Source organism: Aethina tumida, chromosome 1 (genome assembly GCF_024364675.1).
Source record: "Aethina tumida isolate Nest 87 chromosome 1, icAetTumi1.1, whole genome shotgun sequence".
NCBI lineage: Eukaryota > Metazoa > Arthropoda > Insecta > Coleoptera > Nitidulidae > Aethina > Aethina tumida.
In genome coordinates, this window is record NC_065435.1 from 55,656,631 (window position 1) to 55,679,573 (window position 22,943).

General features: G+C 28.7%; 4 protein-coding genes across 6 annotated transcripts in view; 3 read left to right on the forward strand and 1 right to left on the reverse strand.

The window, feature by feature from the left end:
- Positions 1 to 1,390: 1,390 nt before the first annotated feature.
- Positions 1,391 to 3,192, forward strand: LOC109601627 (UDP-glycosyltransferase UGT5-like). Its single transcript, XM_020017883.2, has 5 exons — positions 1,391 to 1,550; positions 1,633 to 1,766; positions 1,821 to 2,023; positions 2,083 to 2,870; positions 2,922 to 3,192. The coding sequence occupies exons 1-5, from the start codon at positions 1,402 to 1,404 to the stop codon at positions 3,184 to 3,186; spliced, it is 1,539 nt and encodes a 512-aa protein (XP_019873442.2). The 5' UTR covers positions 1,391 to 1,401; the 3' UTR covers positions 3,187 to 3,192.
- A 307-nt stretch (positions 3,193 to 3,499) lies between these two features.
- On the forward strand, positions 3,500 to 5,391 carry LOC109601617 (UDP-glucosyltransferase 2). The gene is made up of 4 exons (XM_049961417.1): positions 3,500 to 3,638; positions 3,709 to 4,535; positions 4,594 to 4,816; positions 4,864 to 5,391. Exons 2-4 carry the CDS (start codon positions 3,714 to 3,716, stop codon positions 5,352 to 5,354), a joined length of 1,536 nt encoding a protein of 511 aa, XP_049817374.1. The 5' UTR covers positions 3,500 to 3,638; positions 3,709 to 3,713; the 3' UTR covers positions 5,355 to 5,391.
- On the reverse strand, positions 5,377 to 11,141 carry LOC109602470 (5-formyltetrahydrofolate cyclo-ligase). Of its 2 annotated transcripts, none has more exons than XM_020018837.2 (5): positions 11,068 to 11,141; positions 6,283 to 6,399; positions 6,095 to 6,222; positions 5,691 to 5,818; positions 5,377 to 5,635 (listed from the first exon to the last, which is right to left on the reverse strand). In XM_020018837.2, the coding sequence occupies exons 2-5, from the start codon at positions 6,397 to 6,399 to the stop codon at positions 5,415 to 5,417; spliced, it is 594 nt and encodes a 197-aa protein (XP_019874396.1). In that variant the 5' UTR covers positions 11,068 to 11,141; the 3' UTR covers positions 5,377 to 5,414. The 2 variants fall into 2 exon arrangements, with proteins under 2 accessions (XP_019874396.1, XP_049817377.1); XM_049961420.1 differs by lacking the exon at positions 11,068 to 11,141 and adding an exon at positions 6,723 to 6,836.
- Positions 11,142 to 11,275: 134 nt separating this feature from the next.
- LOC109602459 (transient receptor potential cation channel trpm) overlaps positions 11,276 to 22,943 on the forward strand; it is a 106,762-nt gene continuing 95,094 nt past the window's right edge. For both annotated transcript variants that reach the window (XM_049961415.1, XM_049961416.1), the window contains exon 1: positions 11,276 to 11,355. The gene's annotated coding sequence lies outside the window, so the exon portion shown is untranslated. The remainder of the gene's footprint in view (positions 11,356 to 22,943) is intronic.

The following is a 22,943-nucleotide window of genomic DNA, read 5'->3' on the forward strand; positions in this document are numbered from 1 at the left end:
CGCTATTTATACCGAGCCGGTTTCAGTTAAATTAGGATATAACTGCACTCGCCAGGATAAATTTATGTAAATGCACCGATTAAACGCGCTACCGATTGTGTCTGGTAATAGTTTAGCGTGAACATTGAAAAGGTTAGTGTTTCAGAATGTCACAAAGAAGTAACCATATTGAATTATTCAATGCAGTTGTGTAACAATCCTTTGGCTTCAAGCATCGACAATCTAATGATAACTATTTTTGTGTTCCTTCAGGCCTTAAAATAACTGGGAAATTACTTCTTGCCAGTAAGTAATTCTTATTTATATTTATTTAAATTGCTGACTTGTATGCAAATCAAGTTTATACGCCTATGAAGTGTGGCTATAATATTGTTTTAAATAAAATGATATTGTTATTCTTCTCTACCAGCGTCATTTCACCAATGCTCATTAAATTTTGTTAATAAATAAAAATAATTAAAAAAATCATAAAATTACTTAATAATTAATAAATTTATAAAAAATATCAGTAAATGAAGAAAGGAACTATACAAATTGAAAAAAATTCTGAGAAGTAAAATAATATTTAAATTTTATATAAATCAGAAAAAGCCTAAATAATAATAATAGAAATAAATAATACAATTTTTGAAACCTGTTACTTAACCAATGAAATAGAGATCGAGAAGTAACAAATTGATTACAGACGATGAATTTGCAGTTGTGTTTATAAACAATATACTAATTAGTTATAGACTTTCTCCAAACTTATTTTTATAAGTCTACATATTTATGTCTTACGTGTTACATAACATAATTTTATTTACTCTTTATATTACTATGTGGGTACAAATCTGCGAAACATTACTTCTAGGAAGTCTACCTCTCGATGAAAGTAATTTTTTTATTATCTTAAATTATTCCTCATTGTTTTGACTTCTAAGTTTTTTGATAATAAATCGTAACTAATATAATGTTATTATTTTTTAATATAAACGAGAAAAAAATTACATTATTTGTTTTTTCTCAAGTTAAAAATTTGTCTAAAACCTCCGAATTTACGATTCAACTAAAATTATTGAATTACAGAAATGGTGAATGCACCAAATTGTTTTAATTTTGATTCACAAAAGTGTATTACTATAATATGCAACCAAGATTACGAAACTTGTTAAGTTCAAACTAAGTGGTGTCCTATTTTTTGAATTAATACGATGATTTATAAATCAAATAAAATCATTACAGAATATTTTTGTGGCATAATTAATATTACGTAATGTGGAAAAATAAATGAAAATTTTTGTAGTTAAATTGTTTAATTTCATGTTACATGACATTAAGATAAATTTTATCTCTTGTAGTTTTGATCTATAATACACTAGTGCGATAAATGGTATCCACTATTGCCATTTAGGTCAAATCATGCGCTTAACTAACACTATTTCTCTATATATTCTAATAATTTTATATCTAAAATGTGTAAAATGTGCACGAATACTTGGAATTTTTCAATTTCCATCGTACAGTCATCAAATAGTTTTCCAGCAAATATGGGCTGAATTATCTTTGAGGTGCGTACTTACTTATTTTAAGTATACAGTATAAGTAGGGTTATAGAAAACGACTTAGACTACCAAGATTTTCTGATTATAGGGGACATGAAGTGGTGGTAGTAACACCAAACCCATTAAATAATCCTAAACTTAAAAATTTAACAGAAATTGATGTAGGTTATATAAAAAATTTAATAACTTCAAAAGAAGAACTACAAGAAAGTATGGCCAAAGGTAAGCAAAAGTAATCATAATTGTTTAATAGATAAAATAATATATAATTTGTAGATTTATCTACAGTAGAGATGATCAAAGCGTTCTATTCAACCTCACTGATCTTCCAGGAGGCCATACTGAAAGATCAACGATTTGTAAAAATTTACAACAGTAGTCAGAAATTTGATTTAGTAATGATCGAAGCACTCCATCCGGGAATGTACAGTTTAGCTGGAAAGTTTAACTGTCCTTTTGTTGCAATTTCTTCTCTCGGAGTAATAAATGTACCAAAAATGTTTTTTTTTTTTAATTTAAAACTTCTTGCTTTTCGTAGGTAATAATTCCAGTGCATGGATCAGTAGGAAACACAAACCATCCAGTATTATACCCTGACATGAATGTACCAACTCATTTTGATATGTCACTTAAAGAAAAAATATCTAGTATTTACACGTCAATTGCTTTAAATTACTTTTACAATTATCAAGCCGTACCGGAAGCTGACGCCATCTCCAGAAAGTACTTAGGCATGAATGTGCCTTACTTGGGTGATTTGGTCAACAATGTTAGTTTTTTATTGATTAACACCAATCATATAATTCATAACGTTCGACCCACCGTCCCCAAAGTCATACAAATAGGACAACTGCACATAAGACTGCCAAGAAAGTTACCTCAGGATTTACAAAAAATATTGGATAACGCCAACAACGGAGTAATTTATTTTAGCTTAGGATCAAACGTAAAAAGTATTAACATAAACAAAAAATTAAGAGCGACAATCATCGAAGCGATGGCGGAATTGCCATACACGATATTATGGAAATGGGAGTCTGACGATTTGGAAAACATTCCAAAGAATGTGATTGCCAGAAAGTGGTTCCCACAACAAGATGTTTTAGCCCATTCCAATATTAAAGCGTTTGTGACTCAGGGGGGACTACAATCCATAGAAGAAGCAATTTCAAGACAAGTACCAATGGTCGGCATTCCGTTTATTGGCGATCAACCTATGAATGTTAATAAATTAAATAGGTCAGGTCTGGCTGTTGCTTTAGATCCAGCAAACTTAAATAAAAATCAACTTAAAAAGGCTATTGTTGAAGTAGTTACTAATCCTAAGTATGTTATGATAATTATGACTTAAATATAATTTAACTGGATTCGTTTTAGTTATCGGGAAAATGTTAAAAAAGCTAAATTGGAAATGGAAGATCAGCCAGAATCAGGGCTGGAGAGAGCAGTTTGGTGGATCGAATATGCAATAAGGCACAAAGGTGCACCGTACTTAAGAAGCGCCACAGCAGACATACCTTGGTGGCAGTTTTTCTTTCTAGATCTAATAGCATCAGCATGTTTAGTATTATATTTGTTTGCTAAATTTGTTTATGTTCTAACAAAATTTATATCATATGTACCCAAAGAAAAATTTGAATAAAAGTAATCTGTAGTTTCCTTATCAAAAAATTAAACCTTTATCAAGGATTTTTTTCTTGAATGATTCGTTCATAGAAGATGAATCATAATCGATTAAGATTTGACTCGGTCCAATGCTGACTTTTGGCCTAATCTGAATTTGTCGGATGATACTATTCGAGTCGTATCCAGACTAAACCATCAGTTTGTTTTAAGTTGAGGAAAAATCTATCGTCGATTATATTTAATACTTAAATAAGATAAATTTATATTTTATCTTTATTATTTGTTTTTGTGATGTTGCAGAAGACAATTTAATGATTTATTATCAAATCAGGAATAATTTTAATTAATAGTTATGTCAATATATTTACTAAATAAGATAAGCAGATGACCTAAGCAAGACTATAATATTTAGTACGCATTGCAAACTGCACGTAGTTTAATTTTACTTCAGTGGATGTATTAGAAGAAGTAAGTAAATTATTTTCAACTTCCTTATTATTTACCAAAAGTTTGAACAATATTATGTTTTATATTTTAGACAAGATGGAAATTAAGTACATTCTATATTGGTTTATGATTTTAAAGTTCAGTGACTCTGCAAGAATCCTCGGAATTTTTCAGATGCCTTCTTTTAGTCACCAGTGCGTGTTTCAGCCTATTTGGAAGGAACTTGCTCTGCGGGGACATGAAGTAACTGTCGTAACTTCTCACCCCACTAGGGAAACTAGTATAAAAAATTTAGTCGAGATCGACATGAGTCACACTAAAGAAATTTTTCTTCGACACGGTTTCCAATATTTCATGTCAAAAATGAATTCAACCACAAGCAAAATACAGTCGATTTTTGATCTGAACTATGAACTGTCAGAAGCCATATTCCAAAACAAAGAATTTAAAAAAATATATGAGAATCCCGATGAGAAATTTGATCTCGTAATGGTGCAGATGTATATAAATCCAATTTTTGTAAGCCTTGGTTCAAGATTCAATGCTCCCGTGATTGCAATCAGTTCCATGGGCGCTTACATTGGCACACATTTTGCCATGGGCAATCCGCATCATCCTGCCATGTACTCGGAGATGTTCCTACCATATCACGGAAAACTAACTTTCACGGAAAGATGGTACAGTACTTTTTACTACTTGTGGGTCAGAGCGTACTTGTATTTTGATGCCATTCCAAAGTGTGACCAAATTGCTAGAAAATATTTAGGAAATAATATTCCGTACTTGGGAGAATTGCAAAAAAACATAAGTCTTCTATTTTTAACAACAAATCCCATACTGTACGAGCCCGGACCCAGAATACCAACAATAATTGAGATAAACCAACTACATATTAAACCCACAAAACCATTGCCAGAGGTTTAATAAATAAATTTTATCTAATTCAATAATAATTATATTTTTATCTATATTTTAGGATCTAAAGAATGAGTTAGATAGAGCCAAGAACGGAGTAATTTACTTCAGTCTGGGTTCAAATGTTCAGAGTGTTAATATGCCAGAAAGATTCAGAAATGTTCTCATCGAAACATTTGCAGAACTACCATACACAGTTTTATGGAAGTGGGAATCGGATCACTTACCAAACCAACCAAAAAATGTCATCACAAGAAAATGGCTCTCCCAACAAGACGTTTTAGGTATTTATTAATGATGTTCCTAATAAATTTTAATTAGTGTGTTTTAGCTCATCCAAACATTAAAGCTTTTATCACTCAATGCGGTTTGCAATCATTGGAAGAATCATTTCATGCTGGAGTGCCAATTATTGGAGTGCCCTTTATAGCAGACCAGGAAATGAATATTAGAAGATTAAATGAATATGGAATTGGGATAGGAGTCGATTACTTAACGGTGACGAAAGAAGAATTAAAAGCCGCCATAGTGGAAGTTGCAGGAAACGATAAGTACAGAAAGAAAACTAGAGAATTTAACAAACTCCTGAATGATCATCCTCAGACCAGTTTAGAGAGAGTTGTTTGGTGGACTGAATATGTTATTAGACACAATGGTACAACTCATTTAAGAAGTCCAAGTGTTGATATCAACTGGTGTCACTTTTTATTACTAGATGTTATTGGAGTAACCTTAGCAATTGTCATTGCAGCCGTTTATCTTATACTAAAAATATTATGTTTATTATGTCGTTCGAAGACGCCTAAATTAAAAACTAATTAGTCTAAATAAATAATACAATATATACAAGTGTAGATAAGAGTTTTATTTTGATTATAAACATTAATCTGCATACAAAACTTTATCGATAATAACATCAGTCTCTTCTAATGGAATTTCTTCGAGAATCTGCTCTTTAAAGGCTACACCAACAAAATGTACAGGATGAGATTGACCACTTCTAACTTGTTTAAAAAATCGATCGTAGTATCCCCCACCATGTCCCAAGCGTCCACCCTTCTTGGTAAATGCCACACCAGGTGATACAATAAAATCTAATCCACCTGAAAACGAATATAATGACACTAAATGTAAGGTTATTACATAAATATACCGTACCAGTTTGTAAAGCGTCTTCCCTGTTATCCTTTAGGGATGGTTGTTTAATGTTCCATTTTGTTACGGGTAAAGTTTCCCAATCTTCCATTGATTTCAGTTTTACCATTTGCATGCCAGCTTTACTGTATCTAAACATTTTCATAAATGTTAAAAAGTATTAGTCAATAAAAAATATATATTTGCGTCTATAAAATTATTATAATATTTAAAGAATTTAAAAAATTCCACAATCAAATTATTCTATAATTAGTTAGTGTTTAAAATATTATCATAAAATATTTGTAAAATGTGATAAGTTGAAAAATATAAAAACAATAACAGTTCTTAAAATTGTTAAGTAAACATAAAGTTAAAGTTCAAAATGACAAACTTGCCTATAGTGGATAGCATAATAAATTTCTTACCTAGGAACAAAACATTCTTTTCCATCTTCAAATATCTTCCTTACAATTGGTTCCGTATCAATTTCAGTATCCAAACTTAAAAATACAGAAACTCTCTTCGACTTCTGAAACTCTGGTAAATTAAATAACTGAAACACAACAGAAACAAATAACGCAGTGTGGTTAAATAAATATCGAATCATTGGTACCTTTTCTTTAACAATTTCCGATTGGCGTTTTCTTTCTTCAATGGGTATGAGTTCCAGCTTCTTAGCAATCTCCTTTCGTAACAGTCCCTTAGCTGCGCTAGCCATTTTACCGATCATCTACAAGAAGACGTCAATGCTTGAATAGTAGTAAACATAAGTAAAAATTCTTATCGCATATTTATTATGAATCGGATTATGGGTCATTCAAAATACGAACTAATAGTGTGGCGCCATCTCCGAAACGACAACGAAACCAGGCACTGCGTACTGACAAAAGATGGTGCCACTAAACCAGTATTCAATCAATTCGCGCACGAGCGCATCTATATAGAATGTTTACAATGAGCAAGCGGTTGATTATTTGTCCTACTTGAAAATTGAGTTGAAATCTAATTGTAACATACACAAATAAACTTTGGTTAAGTGAGCCATTTAATTACCATAAATTCACAAGCGGAGCCGATTTAAATATCTTCAGAGTCGCTTATGGTGTTATTGTAAACAATAAACATGCGTCAAAATGTTATCGCAAGCTACTTTGCATTAACATAACGTATTCCGATAGGAAAAAATCAACCGCTGATCACATGTACCCGTACCAGGAAACTGGACTGGGACGCGATGTTGCCACTGGCATCACGTCTAATGGCGCGATGTTTTGTCGTTTAGTTTTATTTGTTTATTATATATCTGTTATTAAATAATTAAAACTCCAATAACATTATATATATATGCTATTTTGTTTTTAAGTGCCATTTTTACTTATTGATATTATTAAAAAACTATAGTGAACCGACAGTTTAGTGGGTATATCATTAAATAAAATTGGTACCATTTATGCTCGAACGCATAAAATTATATGTTAAGCTGTAGTAAACTTTTATAGCCATCACTAGCATGCTACTTGCAACTACCATGAGGATGGTTTGTGGTCTAATTTTATTTGTTTATTTCATATTTACTATTAAATAATTAAAATTCTAATAGCCTTAAATTATTAATGAGTTCTTAAACTGCTCTTTTACCTATTTGGTATTACCAAATTACTACAGTAAACCACAGTTTAGTGGACATGTTTGTTTAAAAAAAAATGATAACATCTACGTTCTCATGCATCAACTTTCGGGTGCGAAGATGTTTTGTCGTTTAATTTTATTTGTTTATTAAGCATTTTATATTAAATAATTAAAAGTCTAATAACATTAAATTAATCACCTTATTGTTCCTAGTAAATTGCAAGTGTAAATTCACAGTTTAGAGAACATTCTCATTTAAAAAAAAATGGTACCGTCTATGCTTCCATGCATAAAATTATGCGTTAAGCTCTGATGAACTTGTGCGACATCATCAGCATATGAGTGACAACTTGGCTCATGGCAGTGTTTTGTGGATTAATTCATTTGTTTATTACTTAGTTGTTAATAAATAATTAAAATTCTAAAAACATTATATACATATATTATTAAAATGCCATATTATTCGTACTACCAAAATACTAGACCAAACAAGTTTAAACATTTTTTGGTATAGCTCCAATGTTGCAGTATCAGCACACACATGTATCTATTATTAGTAATCAAATAATTAGAATTTATTCAAATTATTTTAATTCAATTCGATTAATTTGGCGTTTGTCCATAATCATACAGAAGTGGCCCTAATTATAGCAACTTATAATAAATTATATTAAAAATACTATTTGAATTGGATGCCAGTACTTATGTTTATTGTTTTTTCTGTTATAGTTGTGTCTGATGCAACTGATCAATCGAATTTTATTTAAAACATTTTCATACTTTTTTATTTTAGTTTTTAGTGAGTCTAGTCAAGAAGTTTGTTATATTCACAGTGAAACATGGTGGCGGTTCAATTATTGTGGCCCTTTGTATTGATTTATGTACAAGGACATATTAACCGACAATTTGCTTACATATATTGAATAAATAAATGTGTTTTAACATGAAAAAGATCTAAAACACAAAACTAAATTGGGACGGATTGCATAAAAGACCAAATAATCGATGTTTTATCTTGTCTGTTTCAATATCCAAACATTAACTCTATAGAAAACATGGCAGATCACGTTTATAAACCAAATTCGACATAACAATTTTACAAATTTAAAAGACATCATAGCAATTCGAGAAGCTTGGAGGAATATAAACTTGTCTGTCTATGCTCCGGAGATGTGCCAAAAATATAAAACAAAAAATGTATTATTCAAAGTTAGAAGAATATATGTAACTGTTTATCGAATAAGAATATAATAGTTTAATATTTAATATTAAATTTAATAAAAGAGTTATGGCTCAAAATATATAATATTTTAATAAGCTATAATAATGACCGTAACAGTATTACTATAATATATTTATTTAAAAAAGAACTGATTCTATCCAAAAAAATATGCATTAAACTCTAATGAATTTATGTGACATCATCACATGTGAGTGACAACTTGGCTCGGGACACATTCATTTAATTATTTGTTTATTACTTTGCTAATAAATAATTAAAATTCTAATAACATCACATACATATATTCTTAAAATTTTATCTTATTAATACAAATTACTAGATTGAACCCTCAGTACAATACACTTTAAAACATTTTTGGTAAAGCTCCAACAAAATTTTACAGTATCATCATACACGTGTATCTATTATTAGTATTCAAACAATTAGAATTTATTTAAATTATTTTAACACAGTTAGATTAATTTGGTGTTTGTCCATGACAACATAAACATATGTAATTTAGGTAACCTGTTCACTCAACAGTGATGAGTGCTGTATCCTGTAAAATCAATTATCTATTTAATAGCTTGTTAATCTTAGAATAAAATACTTCCATTTAATTTTAATTTATTTATAGTTACTTTATTTAACAACATCATCTTGCCAAAACACTTTGTGCAAGATTTATTCTATTATTTTTATATACTATATTATGTGGTATGTATTAGTTTACCTACTTTATTGAATAAAGCTTAAAAAAACAGATTAATGTCTCTATGTATATGGTTTTTATGCTGGTTTAAATATTTGTATACACATTTGAACACAATTTCAGACCTAATAACGGTTCCAAATGCTGCATAAAACAAACGGTGCGATTGGAAGTGATTAACCGTGCGACTTGAAAAATGATCCTAGTAAAAATGTTCCGCCTTTTTTATACATTGGATACTTTAAATTCAGACGATTATCATAATTTCAGGATAATTTATTTGAACTAGCCATTTTTAAATATTTAGAATGATGGAAATAAATATAATTTTGTGAGTAAAAAGGGAACTGAAACGCACATCCATTAGTTTCCACTATAAAAGGCATCAGTCACATTTTTCAACAAAATGACATACGTATAACAGGAAATAGTTGGAAGCTTCTAAAATATGAAGGACAGGCTTACGATTGTTCATAAACAACCAACTTCAAATCAAAAGCTGTCAGGTTCCAAAATGTATGGCGTTTCTAATGTATTTCTTATTTTGCAAATAATTTTTATATATTTTTTAATTAAATAAGTTAATACAAGGTTTGGACTAATGCACTAGCAACCCCGAAAAATGCGTAAATGGTTTATTAAGATGAATTACAGTAAGTAGCAAACTATTTAAATTCATTCATCTCAGAAAGTTCGGAGCAACATCTATCACATAACAGTTATGTAGAAATAATGCTGAGAAATTTTTATTTTTATATTTATAATATATTTATAGATTTAACATATTAAAATTATTATTAAAATGTTATTAAAATTTTGCTGCATTTTATCAAGAGGAATACGAGTATAGTATTATCAAAGTATTCTTTATAGTTAATTCTGGTTACCTAAACTATTTGTTCTTGCTTTAGATATACAGTGGTGACCATTATTAAGCAACTTATTAAAATGACTATGAACACGATCCCTCATGTTTTCTACAGGGTTGATGTCAGGAGATTGGGACGGGCAATATATATCGATGCTTTGGTCTTTTAACTAATCCGTCACAATTTTGGATGTGCATCTGGAATCGTTTACATGTTCAAACATATTTATTAAGAGCATTAGTTCTTAAATATATATATATATATATATATATATATATATATATATATATATATATATATATATATATATGTACATAAATCGGGGGCCTACAGCAGAAAAATTGAAGCAACCCCATAATATATTTGAATCAATACCATTTTTCACTGGGCAACAAACTCTTTTTGTAATTGCATATTTGTTTCTGTAGAATGTTTAACATAAGCAGAATCATCATTTTTTTAATAAATTAAATTTAAACTCATCCGCACTGTTCTCTGATCCAGTTAATGTGATCCTAAGCAAGTCAAAATTGGAACCTCACATTTTTAGTAGAAATCAGCGTTTTTCTTGTAGGTCTGAGATCAAACAACTTACTAACCGTCTTCTCTCAGTCAACATTTTTTCCGGGTTGGCTTTAATTTCAGTTGACGAAAAGATTGGATTGTTCTTTGATATTGGAATTTTTCGAACCCTTTGACAAATTAGATCAGAAAGACAAAATTATTTTTCTGATAAGTCGGTGATGTTAGGCCCCTTAGCGGTCAATTTAGAAATTTGAAAATATATTTCACTTTTTTTTCCACTTTTACAAATTATATATTTCTTATACATATTCGATTAGTAATTTGCGAAATATCGGCAACGGCCTCCGTTATGTGATCACCAGGTACAGACATTTCAGAACCATCTCGTACAATAATATAATAATATGTCGCAATAAATCGCAATAAAATGATAATCCTCACCTTTTTATATTCATTCACCTGTCGGTCGACTATCGCGAATCGGGATTTCGGTATTCGATGGGGGATGATCAAAATCCCCGATGCCCCATCGAGGAGGCACGACGGAAAATCAACAAATGTGTCATCAGAGAACACCGCGTGCGCCGAACGCACACGACCGTGCCGTTGCAGCTGCGAAGCCGCCCGAACGTGGGCAGTCTGTTTGAAACCGTCGGGTAGTGTGCAAGTGGACGGTGAAGTGCATGTGTATTTTTCGCGTGGAAATACATTTCATCAACGCATGATAGGGTGAATATAAATTTTCCCAACGATTCAATTGTTTTCAATGTTTTTCGTTTCTGTGACATTTTGTCGCTCGAAACGAACGTAAAGTCGCGGCTGTCTTAACCTTAACTCGGAAGCGGCATGAGATCTTAAACATTCGGCTGGTTTTGGTTACGTTCTTATGTGCTTTTTGGGTGATGTATTTGTGTGTGAATGTTTGTTCATGTTATAATTATCATATCGCAGCGTTGTCATGCGTTTAAGCCCGTTTCGCGAAGAGAAATTAAAAGTTTTTTGAGGTTATGAAGCGACGGTAAATAGAGGTGTTCGGTCACATTGTGCAATTTGTGTACAAATTTGTTTAAATCACGTGCCAAATTGTGGAAAAATAATGTTTTGTTAATATCAGTTTACCCAATATGATGCAGTATTAACAATTTAAATTAATATTTTTAACAAATTTACTTAATTAAATTTTCAATGTAATGTAACATTAAAAATTTGTTTATAATGTACAAAATTATTTACAATTTAGGTTGGATCCTTAATGGAACTACCTAGTGTACAATTGTCCTATCTTCTCAGAAAAGATTTGAAGTTTCTAAAGTCAGGTAGTTCTTCAACTAGTAACAAGTGAGTTACAAAGTAAAGATTAATTTACGTGATGTTTTATAAATAAATAATGAATTATATTTATTAATTAATTGTTGCGCATCTATTAATTTTGTACTTGTATAAACATATTAAAAAGTTAAAATCATTGGGGATTACAAAAACATACTGAATTATACAATATGAATAAATTTGAAAGATAATTATGCATTGCCATTCTAGTTTAATAATTATGTGTCAGGTTTGTGTTTGTTGGTAAATGTAATTCTTTCACCTCATTCACAAACTGATTACTAAATGTATACTTGTTAATTTGGGTGATATTTAGTGTGTCAAATTAAATTGCAAATTTGCTTTTTACTTAATACTAATTACACTTATTATATTCATTAGTTCCTTTCCTTAACGTTAAAAATATTTTAATTCAAATTGAGGAATGATTTTTGTAACTAATTTGACACTAGTAATAAATTTAAATTAATTAAACAAAACAGGAGATTTGTTCTAAAAAATTTTCTTATATAGGATCGATTATTTTATTTTTATATTATTTTTTTTTATATTTTATTATTTATCTTTTATTTATTTCATATTTTATGTAATAAAAAAATATTTAGATTAATCTGTATCATACCCTGTCTATCATGTCCTGTTTTTGAAATATATGTTGTGATGATGAGGTGAGATAATTATTATTTATTTATGTGCTTGGACTGAAATTGAAGAAATAAATAGGTTTTAAAACATTGAATTTAAATAATATTGTTTCAAAATGTGATCAAAAATTCATATGGTAATATTAAAAACAAAATATAATGTTACAAAGGCTAATAAATTATTAATAATTGACGAAGAGTTGATTTTCAAAAATAGGTTAAGTATTATTATACCTAAATAAACAAATATTTAGATTAATCTAAATCATTTTTTGTATTTGTCGATTCGAATTTTCAGAAAATGTATATGCATACGCTTGTCCTGTTTTTGAAATATATAATTATTATTACTCACCAATCTAATTAAAATAAATTGGTTTTAAAAAGAAATAAATTTAATTAACCTGAGATAATTGTTATTTGTTTATTGTTTCATCGTTTTCAGTGAAATTTAACAAATAAATAGGTTTGAAAACAAATTGAATTAACGTGATATTGCTTCAAAAATTCATATTGTTATGTTAAAAATAAGATATAAAGTTATATGGTTTAATAAGCCTTAATAATCGACGGAGAGTTGATTATTAATTTTCAAAAATAAGTTAAATTTGTCGTCTATTTCTGGACATGTTTAAATAATTTTTAAACGCGAAAGAACTTGTATTTTAAATTAATTTTATAGTATTCTGGATCCTAGAAGATAAATTAAATAATTGGCCTTCTAGACTAAAATATTTCTATTTAAAGCAAATCACAAAAATAAAATAACATATGTTACACTAGTTTACAGTAAAAATAAAAAACTTTATTTCACATATGTTTTACAAAATTATATTTCTTTTTTTTTTTCTTTGTGCCATTCTCTTAGATGATGGTAAATTTCTGTTTTTTAGTTTTATTTAATGCGGCGTCCAGAGTAAATGGCAAGAGCCGTTCAGATGAATGAATAATATTTTTTAGAAATATGAGTAAATTATGTATCCGGCGGTTTATTCCTATTTTTTTTTTCAACTATTTGAACTGTGTAAAGAACTTGAACTTTTATTTTCTATCGGCTAAATTTTTCTAATGTATTGCTGGAATTTTTCACTTTGTTCATCGTTTTGACTACCTACTAAGAAAAGGAAATGTATCTCAAATTGTCTTATTTGAATTTGCATGTCGAAATGAAATATTTTGATATGAATGTTTTAGACTGAATGAATATTAATTGAAACATTACGACTCATCCATATCAATTGTTCTTGATTCCGTAATTGGAAGTAATTGGGAATTTTGTATGGTTCCAAAAACTAGAAACATCCTGAAATCTAATAATTACTGAAATACAGTTACAAAGTCAATAATTTATTTTTCAGGTACTTCTAAAATCAATGGTTTAATACAGATCTATCATTACATGTTGCTTTTAGCGACATTAATGAGGTATACCTGTTTTAATAAATATTGCTATTCGAGAATCATGTATAGTGAATGGCGTAAAAGTTATGGCCGTTTGCAAATGCTCTCGTCGTCTGTCTGTCACACCATACTCTCAATTTGTTAACAAATTTGAATTTTTCACCCTAAAGTTTTATATCATTGACATCTATCAATAAAAAATAAACCATTAACTTCGACACCCTGTGTCTCCGTAATTAACGACTAGGTACTAGAATTTTATACAAATATTACGGCGACATATTTCACTTGAAAGAAAAATAAAACCGAAATGGCTGGATAGAATATTCGTGTTCGGGGGCATACGAATTACCCTAAAAGATGTAAGAGAAAATTTCTGCATTTCAAATGTAAGAATTTGCAAACCAATGTTATTTAAAGGACATAAAGATCTGAAAAAAAGAAACTACAATAACTTCATTCGACATTTCTTGACAAGACTATTTGGTAAAAACTCCGAAACAATTTCAAAATTGGCTTTATCGTCGAAAGTATGTCGAAAACGATATAAGATAAAAGGAAGTTGTACAAAACTTTGCTTTACCCTTAACGACTTAAACATACTTTCTTTTGTGTGTGACAAACAAATAAAAAAGGCACTTAGCAGACAGTTCTTTGTAGTCAAAATGCGTATATAACTAAAGATCGGGAATAAAAATGTTAGCAGGACAAATAAAAGAAACAATTCATCAAAGAATAAGGCTCAAAACGTCAATCATTTCGCAAGTGGTACAACAATATTGGCATATAAAATGATGATGGGGAACAAATAATCCGGTGGTAAAGACATCAAATCAGGAAATTTGCAAAGTAATTATTTTTCTATGACTTGTTTATCGATTTTTTAACACCTCCCGCCCCCAAGATACGTAGTTTCCTTGCACACGCTATTCCCTCACTATTTTTAATCCGTAAACTCATTACGTGTGTCTAATTATAAATAAAAACACCTTTGAAATGTACTTGTCGAGACGAAACCAAATAAACCGAATCGACCGATCGGTTTATTTTAATAAAAATTCAAAAGTTCTACGCGTCCTAAAATTCAGGTTAAACTTGTTTAACTTTAAAAATTAGTCAGCCACTAGTCCGTGCACGGGTTTGGTGGATGGAAACTAAACCGATAGGACGTCGACCGTTTGAAACACCAAACCACTATCGCAATATTGTGGTTACGCATAAATAAATTGCCTACGTTTCATCGAAATGTCGAAAAAACCGGGTCGATTTAATCGATTTAATATTGGAAAGAATCATTCAAATTGTCATTAGTCGGCAAATCGAAATGAAAAGTCAAAACGTTGGCAAATTTTGTTTTTCTTGATACAACTCGTTGGCGTTTGGAACAACGGACGGACCTGAACACGACACGTTTTTCAATTTAATTTCAATTTAAAACGCAGGACAACGCATTAAAGAATTCATAAACGTTTTCGCTTAAAAACATGTTTTGCTTTTTTATTTTAGATAGCATTTAAATTACACTCTGTTAAATATTTATCGCTTAATTAAAATATTAATTAGTCGTTTTTTGTTAGCATCTTAGTATAATTTTTCTTCCGTCGCAATACTAATTTTTTCCGTCTGGCACAGTGAAAATGGTGCAACCATTTCGTTTGATTTTTAACAAGTAGCAAACTAAAGATTTTACATGCTTACGTACGCCTGCAGATGTATGCAGTTTGAGCTAATTCTAAGCCCGTTAATTAGGGTAAAATAACCCGATGTAAATGCATTTCATCTCAGGTAACATATCAAATTACAAACTGAATAACAAATGAATAACGAAGAGGCTTATGTGGAAAACGAAACAAGGTTTTATAATTTAGAGCCTAATTATGTGAGATCGTTTTCTGGTCTACCAGGCAAAGTTTAACATGTTCTTTAACTCTGGTTTGTTATAACTATTGAATTTGTAGGAAACTCTCGAGTCGGAAATGGGAAAAGTACATTAGAATGCCATATTTATGTTTTTAAATAAAATATGTTACAGTTTATAAAATATTTTTGTTAAGTTGGAATATACGGAATATCTGGCTGTTGATTTTAAATTTTTAATATCAGCTCCAGGTACAAATACATCTTTAATGAAATATTCAAAACAAAGCTATCTATTAAAGTCAATTATAAATTAGATATTTTCCATCGTTGTGCGTGTTAAAATAATATGCACTAAAATATTTATCTCAATTTTTCTATCAGAAGGATATTATAAATTTTCTTTAGTTTTCATTTAACATTTATTGAGGAGCTTACAAGAAATGGAATACTGAAAATAATGAATATAGATAGATGAAAGAAATTCCAACTATAACTTGTAGTTCATTTACTCAAGGTACGAATTAATATAAACAAATTCATTTGAGTGATAAGCACGTGATCCAGACGTAACAGATTTTCGGAAAGATTGGATCTTGATCACGCCTAAATTTTGCCATGGTAGCATTCAGGTATAAAAAATAGTGCCATGTTAACAAGTCCAAAAGAATATTTATTTGACCAAAATATTATTATTCTTATGGTTTTAATTACGACCCTGTCGAAAATCCCGTGAAGTTTGCGTGAGTAGCGCGTGGCTATTCTTTATTTCACTCCATACCTTGTGTGAATGGAGTGTAGATAATGGCAAACTTGTGTTTGTCGGTTTATCATTTTACTTATAGCGACGTCCAAAATTAACGGCATGCGCGATTGATATGAATAATATCTCGTCAGGAAGTTTAGTATTCAATAGTACGTAATGCGTTTCGATCAGAAGAAAAATGGCAGCTATAGAGGGATCAATTTTACAAATTTTTGTCAATTTTTTATCAATAAATAATTTCAATATGTTAAGTTAAAGTTAAAGTTTTATGTTTTTAATATCAAATTACATATTCAATAAAAAATAAAGCATCAAATAAAATAACAAATAGGTTTATGTAAGAGTGGAAAACGAATCAGGGTTTTATAATTTAGAATCCAATTATATGATATTATTTTCTGGTATACCAGGCAAAGTTACTTTGAACTTATTCTTTAACTATGGCTTATCATAATTAATGAATTGTTGGAAACTTTTGGGATGAAAATGAGGAAAGTATACATAATACGTTTTTGAATAAAATATGGTTTGTAAAATATGTTTTGTTAAATTGTAATTTTCGACATTTCTATCTACTGTTGATTTTCATGTCTAGTATCAGTTCCATTTAAAAGTAAATATTGTTTGAAATTATCAAAACAAAGTCAGTTATCTGTTGAAGTCAATTCCTAATTAGATATTTTTTCTGTCCATACATATTTTCTTTAAAAATTAATATAAAATTATGCACTCAAATATTTATCTTAATTTTTTTTAGTAAGACGAAATTAATAATTTTTCTTTTGGCCAATATGATATTTTTTCAGTCCATGACCAACATATTTTGAATAAGTTTTTACTTAATATTTATCATAAAACTTACGAGAAATAGAAAACAAATAATATAAATGAAGGAAACTTTGTTATACAATAATTTGCAAAACTCTACTTAATATCAATTATTCAGAATGAGAAACTGATTTTTTTTATTTTTTATTATAAAAGTAAACAGTAATATTATTATTTATAATAATGTTTATATTTGATATAATTTCTTGCAAAATAAAGGAAAATTGATAATTAAGAAATATCATAACTTTAGTTTTGTTATATTTTATTAAAAATTCTCAACTAATTATTAAATTTTGTGAAAAAAATGCATTTTTATATTTTTGGTTACAATAATAAACTTATATATTAACATACATACGTAAATATAAAGAAACATATTTAATTTTTAACATTTTAAAGGGTTTCTTAATATATGAGATAAGGGAGTGACAGACATTTGTAAAAAATAATGTAGAAATAAATGGAGCTCTTCAGAACCCTTCAATAAAATTGAAATTCCTAAAATGTGTGGCTTGTTTGTATCTTGGGAACTAAAAAGATGAAAATTAATTATTAAGGAATTTATGTCATTTTAACTCATTTCATTATATGGAAATTTTGTTTTACGAAAACATTTTCATAGCAAAATTGAATTATAATATAAAATACAAAGAATTGCAAATTTTAGTTATGAAAATACTTCTCCATGCATGTAGTTATGCAATTTATTGTTACATAATGATAAAAAATTGAAGTAAAACATAAAATGACCGTTAAAATGATTTAAATGTCGGATAATTCGTTTATTTCGTTTCGAAATGTGAAACTATTCTTCTCATTAATTCTAGATCATGAATAATCTAATAATGTAATTTTCCTAATGTAAAGAATGCTTTTAATTTTTTCAACTCAATGTAATAATACAACATTAAATCTAAAATACGTGTTACGATGAAAGTGTTATTTAAAAAATTAAGATTTATAATATACAATTAGTAAATGTGAAATAATTTATTTAAACAACAATTAATTTGTTCGTTGAGCCTAGAGGCAACTAATTTGAAATATCCCAATTCGAAGTTCATTCATTAAATTAAAATTGTGTTTCGCTCACCATTTCCGTTTCATTCCAAATAATAATTCACGCCTAAGGAACTCAACCCAAATTCGGAATTTCCCACTGTTACGTCGATCTCCATCCCGGCTTTGTCTATCGTCCGTGTCCATTATCCCCGCATAAACTGGTTTGTCCCGTATTTTGTCCTAACTTGAATAGGGCTGTTTCGCCATTCACACGGCGTGACAATCACGTGCCGAATTGTGAATGAAATTTGTGTTAAAAAAAAAAACGAAAACTGCACAAGCATTGTACCGTCGAAGCTATTTGTGCCGGCATGCGAAGAGGATTTCCGATGATATCCCGGCAGAATTGGACGTGGAGATCGATGCGCGTACAAGTATACGTGACTATCTCGATTCACGAGATTGTCGAAGGAATTTGATTGAGCGTAACATCGCATCTAATGATAAATAAGATTAATTTACTCGTTTAACCTAAGATAACAAAATTATATTTTGTGCATACAAATTAATTAAAGGAGTCGTCTCCGCGTGAGATACATGCGGGCGCACGGAATACGTTCATTGGATAATGAATAACGATGTAAAGACGGAATATTCGTCAATTAAGTTAATTGAAATGATGCAATTAAACGACAGTACGAATGATTAAAATGCATCTTTCAGTTGCCTCTAGATGAACCAAGGCTCTCGACCTAAATGATGAGTCAAAACAGATGCTGGTAATTTGTATATAAATTGTTTATTAACCCTTTTGCATGACTCGTTTTTAATTTAAATTAACCATGTTTGAATTCATCATAGAATAGAATATATTTATTAATTGAAATTAGTTTTATTATATTTACCATTTTTCATTACATACTCATAAATACAAAGGAATGAAGTAGTGGACCGAATTGTAAGGACCAATGTAATTTGCTAATGTAAATTAATTTTATACAATAGTACTCAGTGTAATTATGTTTAAAGTGCACCACTGTGTATTAGTATATGTTCTGTTCTGATGTCTTTAAAATTGTGTGTGATAAAATTATAGAGTCCACATTATTTTCATTTGTATTTTTGATTGAATCTGAAAATTAGGAGTGCCAGATATATGTTATTATTTATTTATAATAATGTTGCATACAATAATAATATATGTAAAAATCAATTTGATATTTCAAAGAAGTTTATATTAAAATAATATGTATGTGTTAATAAAAAAATTGTAAGTTTAACGACACAAGAAATAGTGAGCGTTGAAGGGATTTGTCTTTGGTCGATGTTTGATGGCCATTTGTTTTTAAATATCATTTTTTTTATATAAATATACCCTTTTAATACCCATACAGTGCACTATCAACCTAATTATCTTATTTAATGATAATAATGTTAGAACTTGTACTAACAAATTAAAGACTAATATCAAAAAGAAAAGAAGAAAAAGAAAGACTAATCTCAAAATGAAAAGTACAGAAGCAGTTTTGTTATTATTTACTTTTTTATATTTATAATTTAATTTCAAGGAAAAAATAAATAAAAATCCCTATAAAACTGGTTATTATCTATTATAATATATATTTTCATATTTAAAAATTGAAAAAAGTTGATTAAGTCATTTTTTATGAAAGAAATAAGTTACCTCAGTATTCACAATAAAACAATATACAAATACTAAATAAGTCTGGGCCACAATTAAAAAATATTTTTTTCTAGGATATATAGATATCATCAGTTTTTCAAATTTAAATAGTCATTTTTATTTTTTAATTTGAATATTTCAAAGTTAAATTAAATATTTTAAATAAAGAATGAAAAAAATTGATTTAGTCATTTTTTATGAAAGAAATAATTTACAATACAATTTCTAGAAAATAAGTGTACCTCAATATTCACAATAAATCTTATTAATTAAGTCTGTGCCACAATTAAATTTATTTTATCTAATATATTTGTAGATATCATAATATCTTATAATAAATAAAAATTAGATATGTATTTTTTTAAATTATATTGCATTTTTCTGCAATTTTTTAAACTTAATATTTCGAACATTATTAATTTAAATTAATTTTAATTTTAGTATATACTTTTTTAAATTTTTATATTTAATTTTTTAAAATATATAAATGTGTTTTGGATATTTTATTCTTTTAAGTTTAATATTTTAAATATTATTAATAAAAATTTATTTCTTAAATTTAAATTCTTATTTTTAAGTTTTTAATATTTAAAAAATTATATATTTAAATTAAATATTTTTTTTTAATTAAAATGTTTATTTCTAATTTAAGTTTAATATGTTAAATAAATGTATTTTCAAATTTAAATAGTCACTGATAGTCAGTTTGATAATTATCCAGAACACAGATAATATCCCTAGAAGTGTTAACAAAATAGTTTTATTAAAATAATCACGAGCTTTGATGCAAATGTAATTGAAACTGTATAAGAGATAATAAAGTAAATCTCAAAAGTATTAAGACCTCTGTTACTGAGTATATAATAGTAAAATTAATTTTTCCGATATAACGATATCATAGGTAACAAAAACGATTATACAAAACTAAATGTAATGTAATCCATTCAATTAAATAGTAAAGTAGTGATACAGAAAGACATTTTACAATGAATTTTACATTAGGTTAAATATTATTATTGTCAATACTAATAATTTTGTTTCATTTCATGAGACATTTAAAACAATAATTCTGATACAAAGAAACTGCAAATAAAATGAATTTAAACAGTATGGTAGGACAATAAAAACAGTAGTAAGTAACTGAAAGATAAAAGAAAACTAAGATGGGACGTAAAGGTATAATAAAATTGACCATTGTGATCAACACGACGATATAAAAAGCGACGAAATTCCCGTAATAAAAATAAGACAAAAATTCATCAAACTCATCTAAAAATTGTACGTAAAATGTTGATTCTAGAAAAATGCTAGCGATGTATGCGAATGCCAGTATTTGAACACTGAAGAAAATTTATAGTGCTATTTGAAAATGCAGATAGAAATGTATCGAACCATAACATTCAGAACCTATGAATCAGACTAAAAGTATTTGATTCTGAAAATATACGAAGTAGTCAGCAGAAAAATAATTTTCTAGGCGAATTTAAATTAAAAATATTATTATTATTATATATAAATGCTTAGAATTTTCTTTTATTCTTAATTATTACTGTTAGTTTATGCATCAAGAAATGCAACTTTTTTATTCTTCGTCAGAGAAAATTTAAAGGTACTCTATTGTATTTGTGAATTAAAAAAATTGTACTCACTTTTTATGCTCCGAAGCTTCTAGTTCAATACACTACGTTCACATTTAACAAGTTCTCATAAGTTGATATATGAAATTTCGAAAAATTGCACCTAATGGTCATTAGTGGTAGAACAATAGGCACAAACTGTGGCATGGAAGCCAGTAAAGTGATCACGCTCTAGCTGCGTAACAATAGGATGCGTCACACTGATAATGAAAATGCACCGTGAGGTGTAAAAATGCGCAAAATTTGAAAATATAATATACAGAAGACCATAAAATATATTATTTATTTAGTTGATCCTAAACATCTAATAATATATAAAATGGTCTTGGTCAGTAACTAATTGTGCCAAATCCTTTTATTTTCGTTTTACACCACTGAATACAACAAGTCAGCTATCACGATATTTTGGCTGATTACCAGATAATTTTTCACGACAAGTTGCCAGAGATTAAATTGGAAATAAATGCCGGTTAAAAGTGTTCATGTCATTTCTGTCCTTCCTAATTTATCCCGACAAACGATGATTAAACCAACAGAACAAACAGTTTACTTCAAGCCATTCAACAGTATTCAATATGTAACATCCTGTTCATATTATTGCATAATGCCGATAAGTTCCACCGCCACAGAATTCAACAAGTGATAACTCCTCCACAAGGAACAATATCTCAATAGAGTCGGCCGCCATTACGACAAACAATCGACATTCCCCGCAATTAATTCAAACGAGAGGAAGTCGATGTCTTTAATTAACTTGACTAAGTGTGTTTAATTGTCTCCGCGTTTTTCTTTCATTTTGCTGCCACAAAAGTTCGATTTGATACTTGTAGCATATTGGCCTTTTGATGAGAGTAAGTTAAAATATTCATCGGGTTTTCACTGGATAATAAACTAGATGAAATTAAATTTACCTGAAGTGTTCGTTAAATTTACACGCACATATTTCTCGTGAAGCGTACATTTTAAAATCTCATTTAGGAAGTCCCTTTTGAGCCGGCCAGATTTATTGGGACGAGGAAAGTTATGGTAATTGAGGCGCTTGTATACACTGTGTTTTTGAATTAGAGTTAAAAAATAATGATAATATATCAAGAAAGTTGACCTTAACCACTTTGAGACATTTTTTTTAAACAACAATGAAACTGTTTAATTTTATTACGTTTGGT

Excerpts from the sequence above, each read along its gene's own strand:
- LOC109601617 (XM_049961417.1), top strand. The coding sequence starts at position 3,714 with ATGGAAATTAAGTACATTCTATATTGGTTTATGATTTTAAAGTTCAGT. Across the intron at positions 4,536-4,593 it reads CCACAAAACCATTGCCAGAG|GATCTAAAGAATGAGTTAGA; the intron begins GTTTAATAAATA and ends TCTATATTTTAG. Across the intron at positions 4,817-4,863 it reads CTCCCAACAAGACGTTTTAG|CTCATCCAAACATTAAAGCT; the intron begins GTATTTATTAAT and ends AGTGTGTTTTAG.
- LOC109602470 (XM_049961420.1), bottom strand. Across the intron at positions 6,223-6,282 it reads CGGAAATTGTTAAAGAAAAG|TTATTTAATTTACCAGAGTT; the intron begins GTACCAATGATT and ends GTTGTGTTTCAG. Across the intron at positions 5,819-6,094 it reads AAAGAATGTTTTGTTCCTAG|ATACAGTAAAGCTGGCATGC; the intron begins GTAAGAAATTTA and ends GAAAATGTTTAG.
- LOC109601627 (XM_020017883.2), top strand. The coding sequence starts at position 1,402 with ATGCGCTTAACTAACACTATTTCTCTATATATTCTAATAATTTTATAT. Across the intron at positions 1,767-1,820 it reads ACAAGAAAGTATGGCCAAAG|ATTTATCTACAGTAGAGATG; the intron begins GTAAGCAAAAGT and ends TATAATTTGTAG. Across the intron at positions 2,871-2,921 it reads GAAGTAGTTACTAATCCTAA|TTATCGGGAAAATGTTAAAA; the intron begins GTATGTTATGAT and ends GATTCGTTTTAG.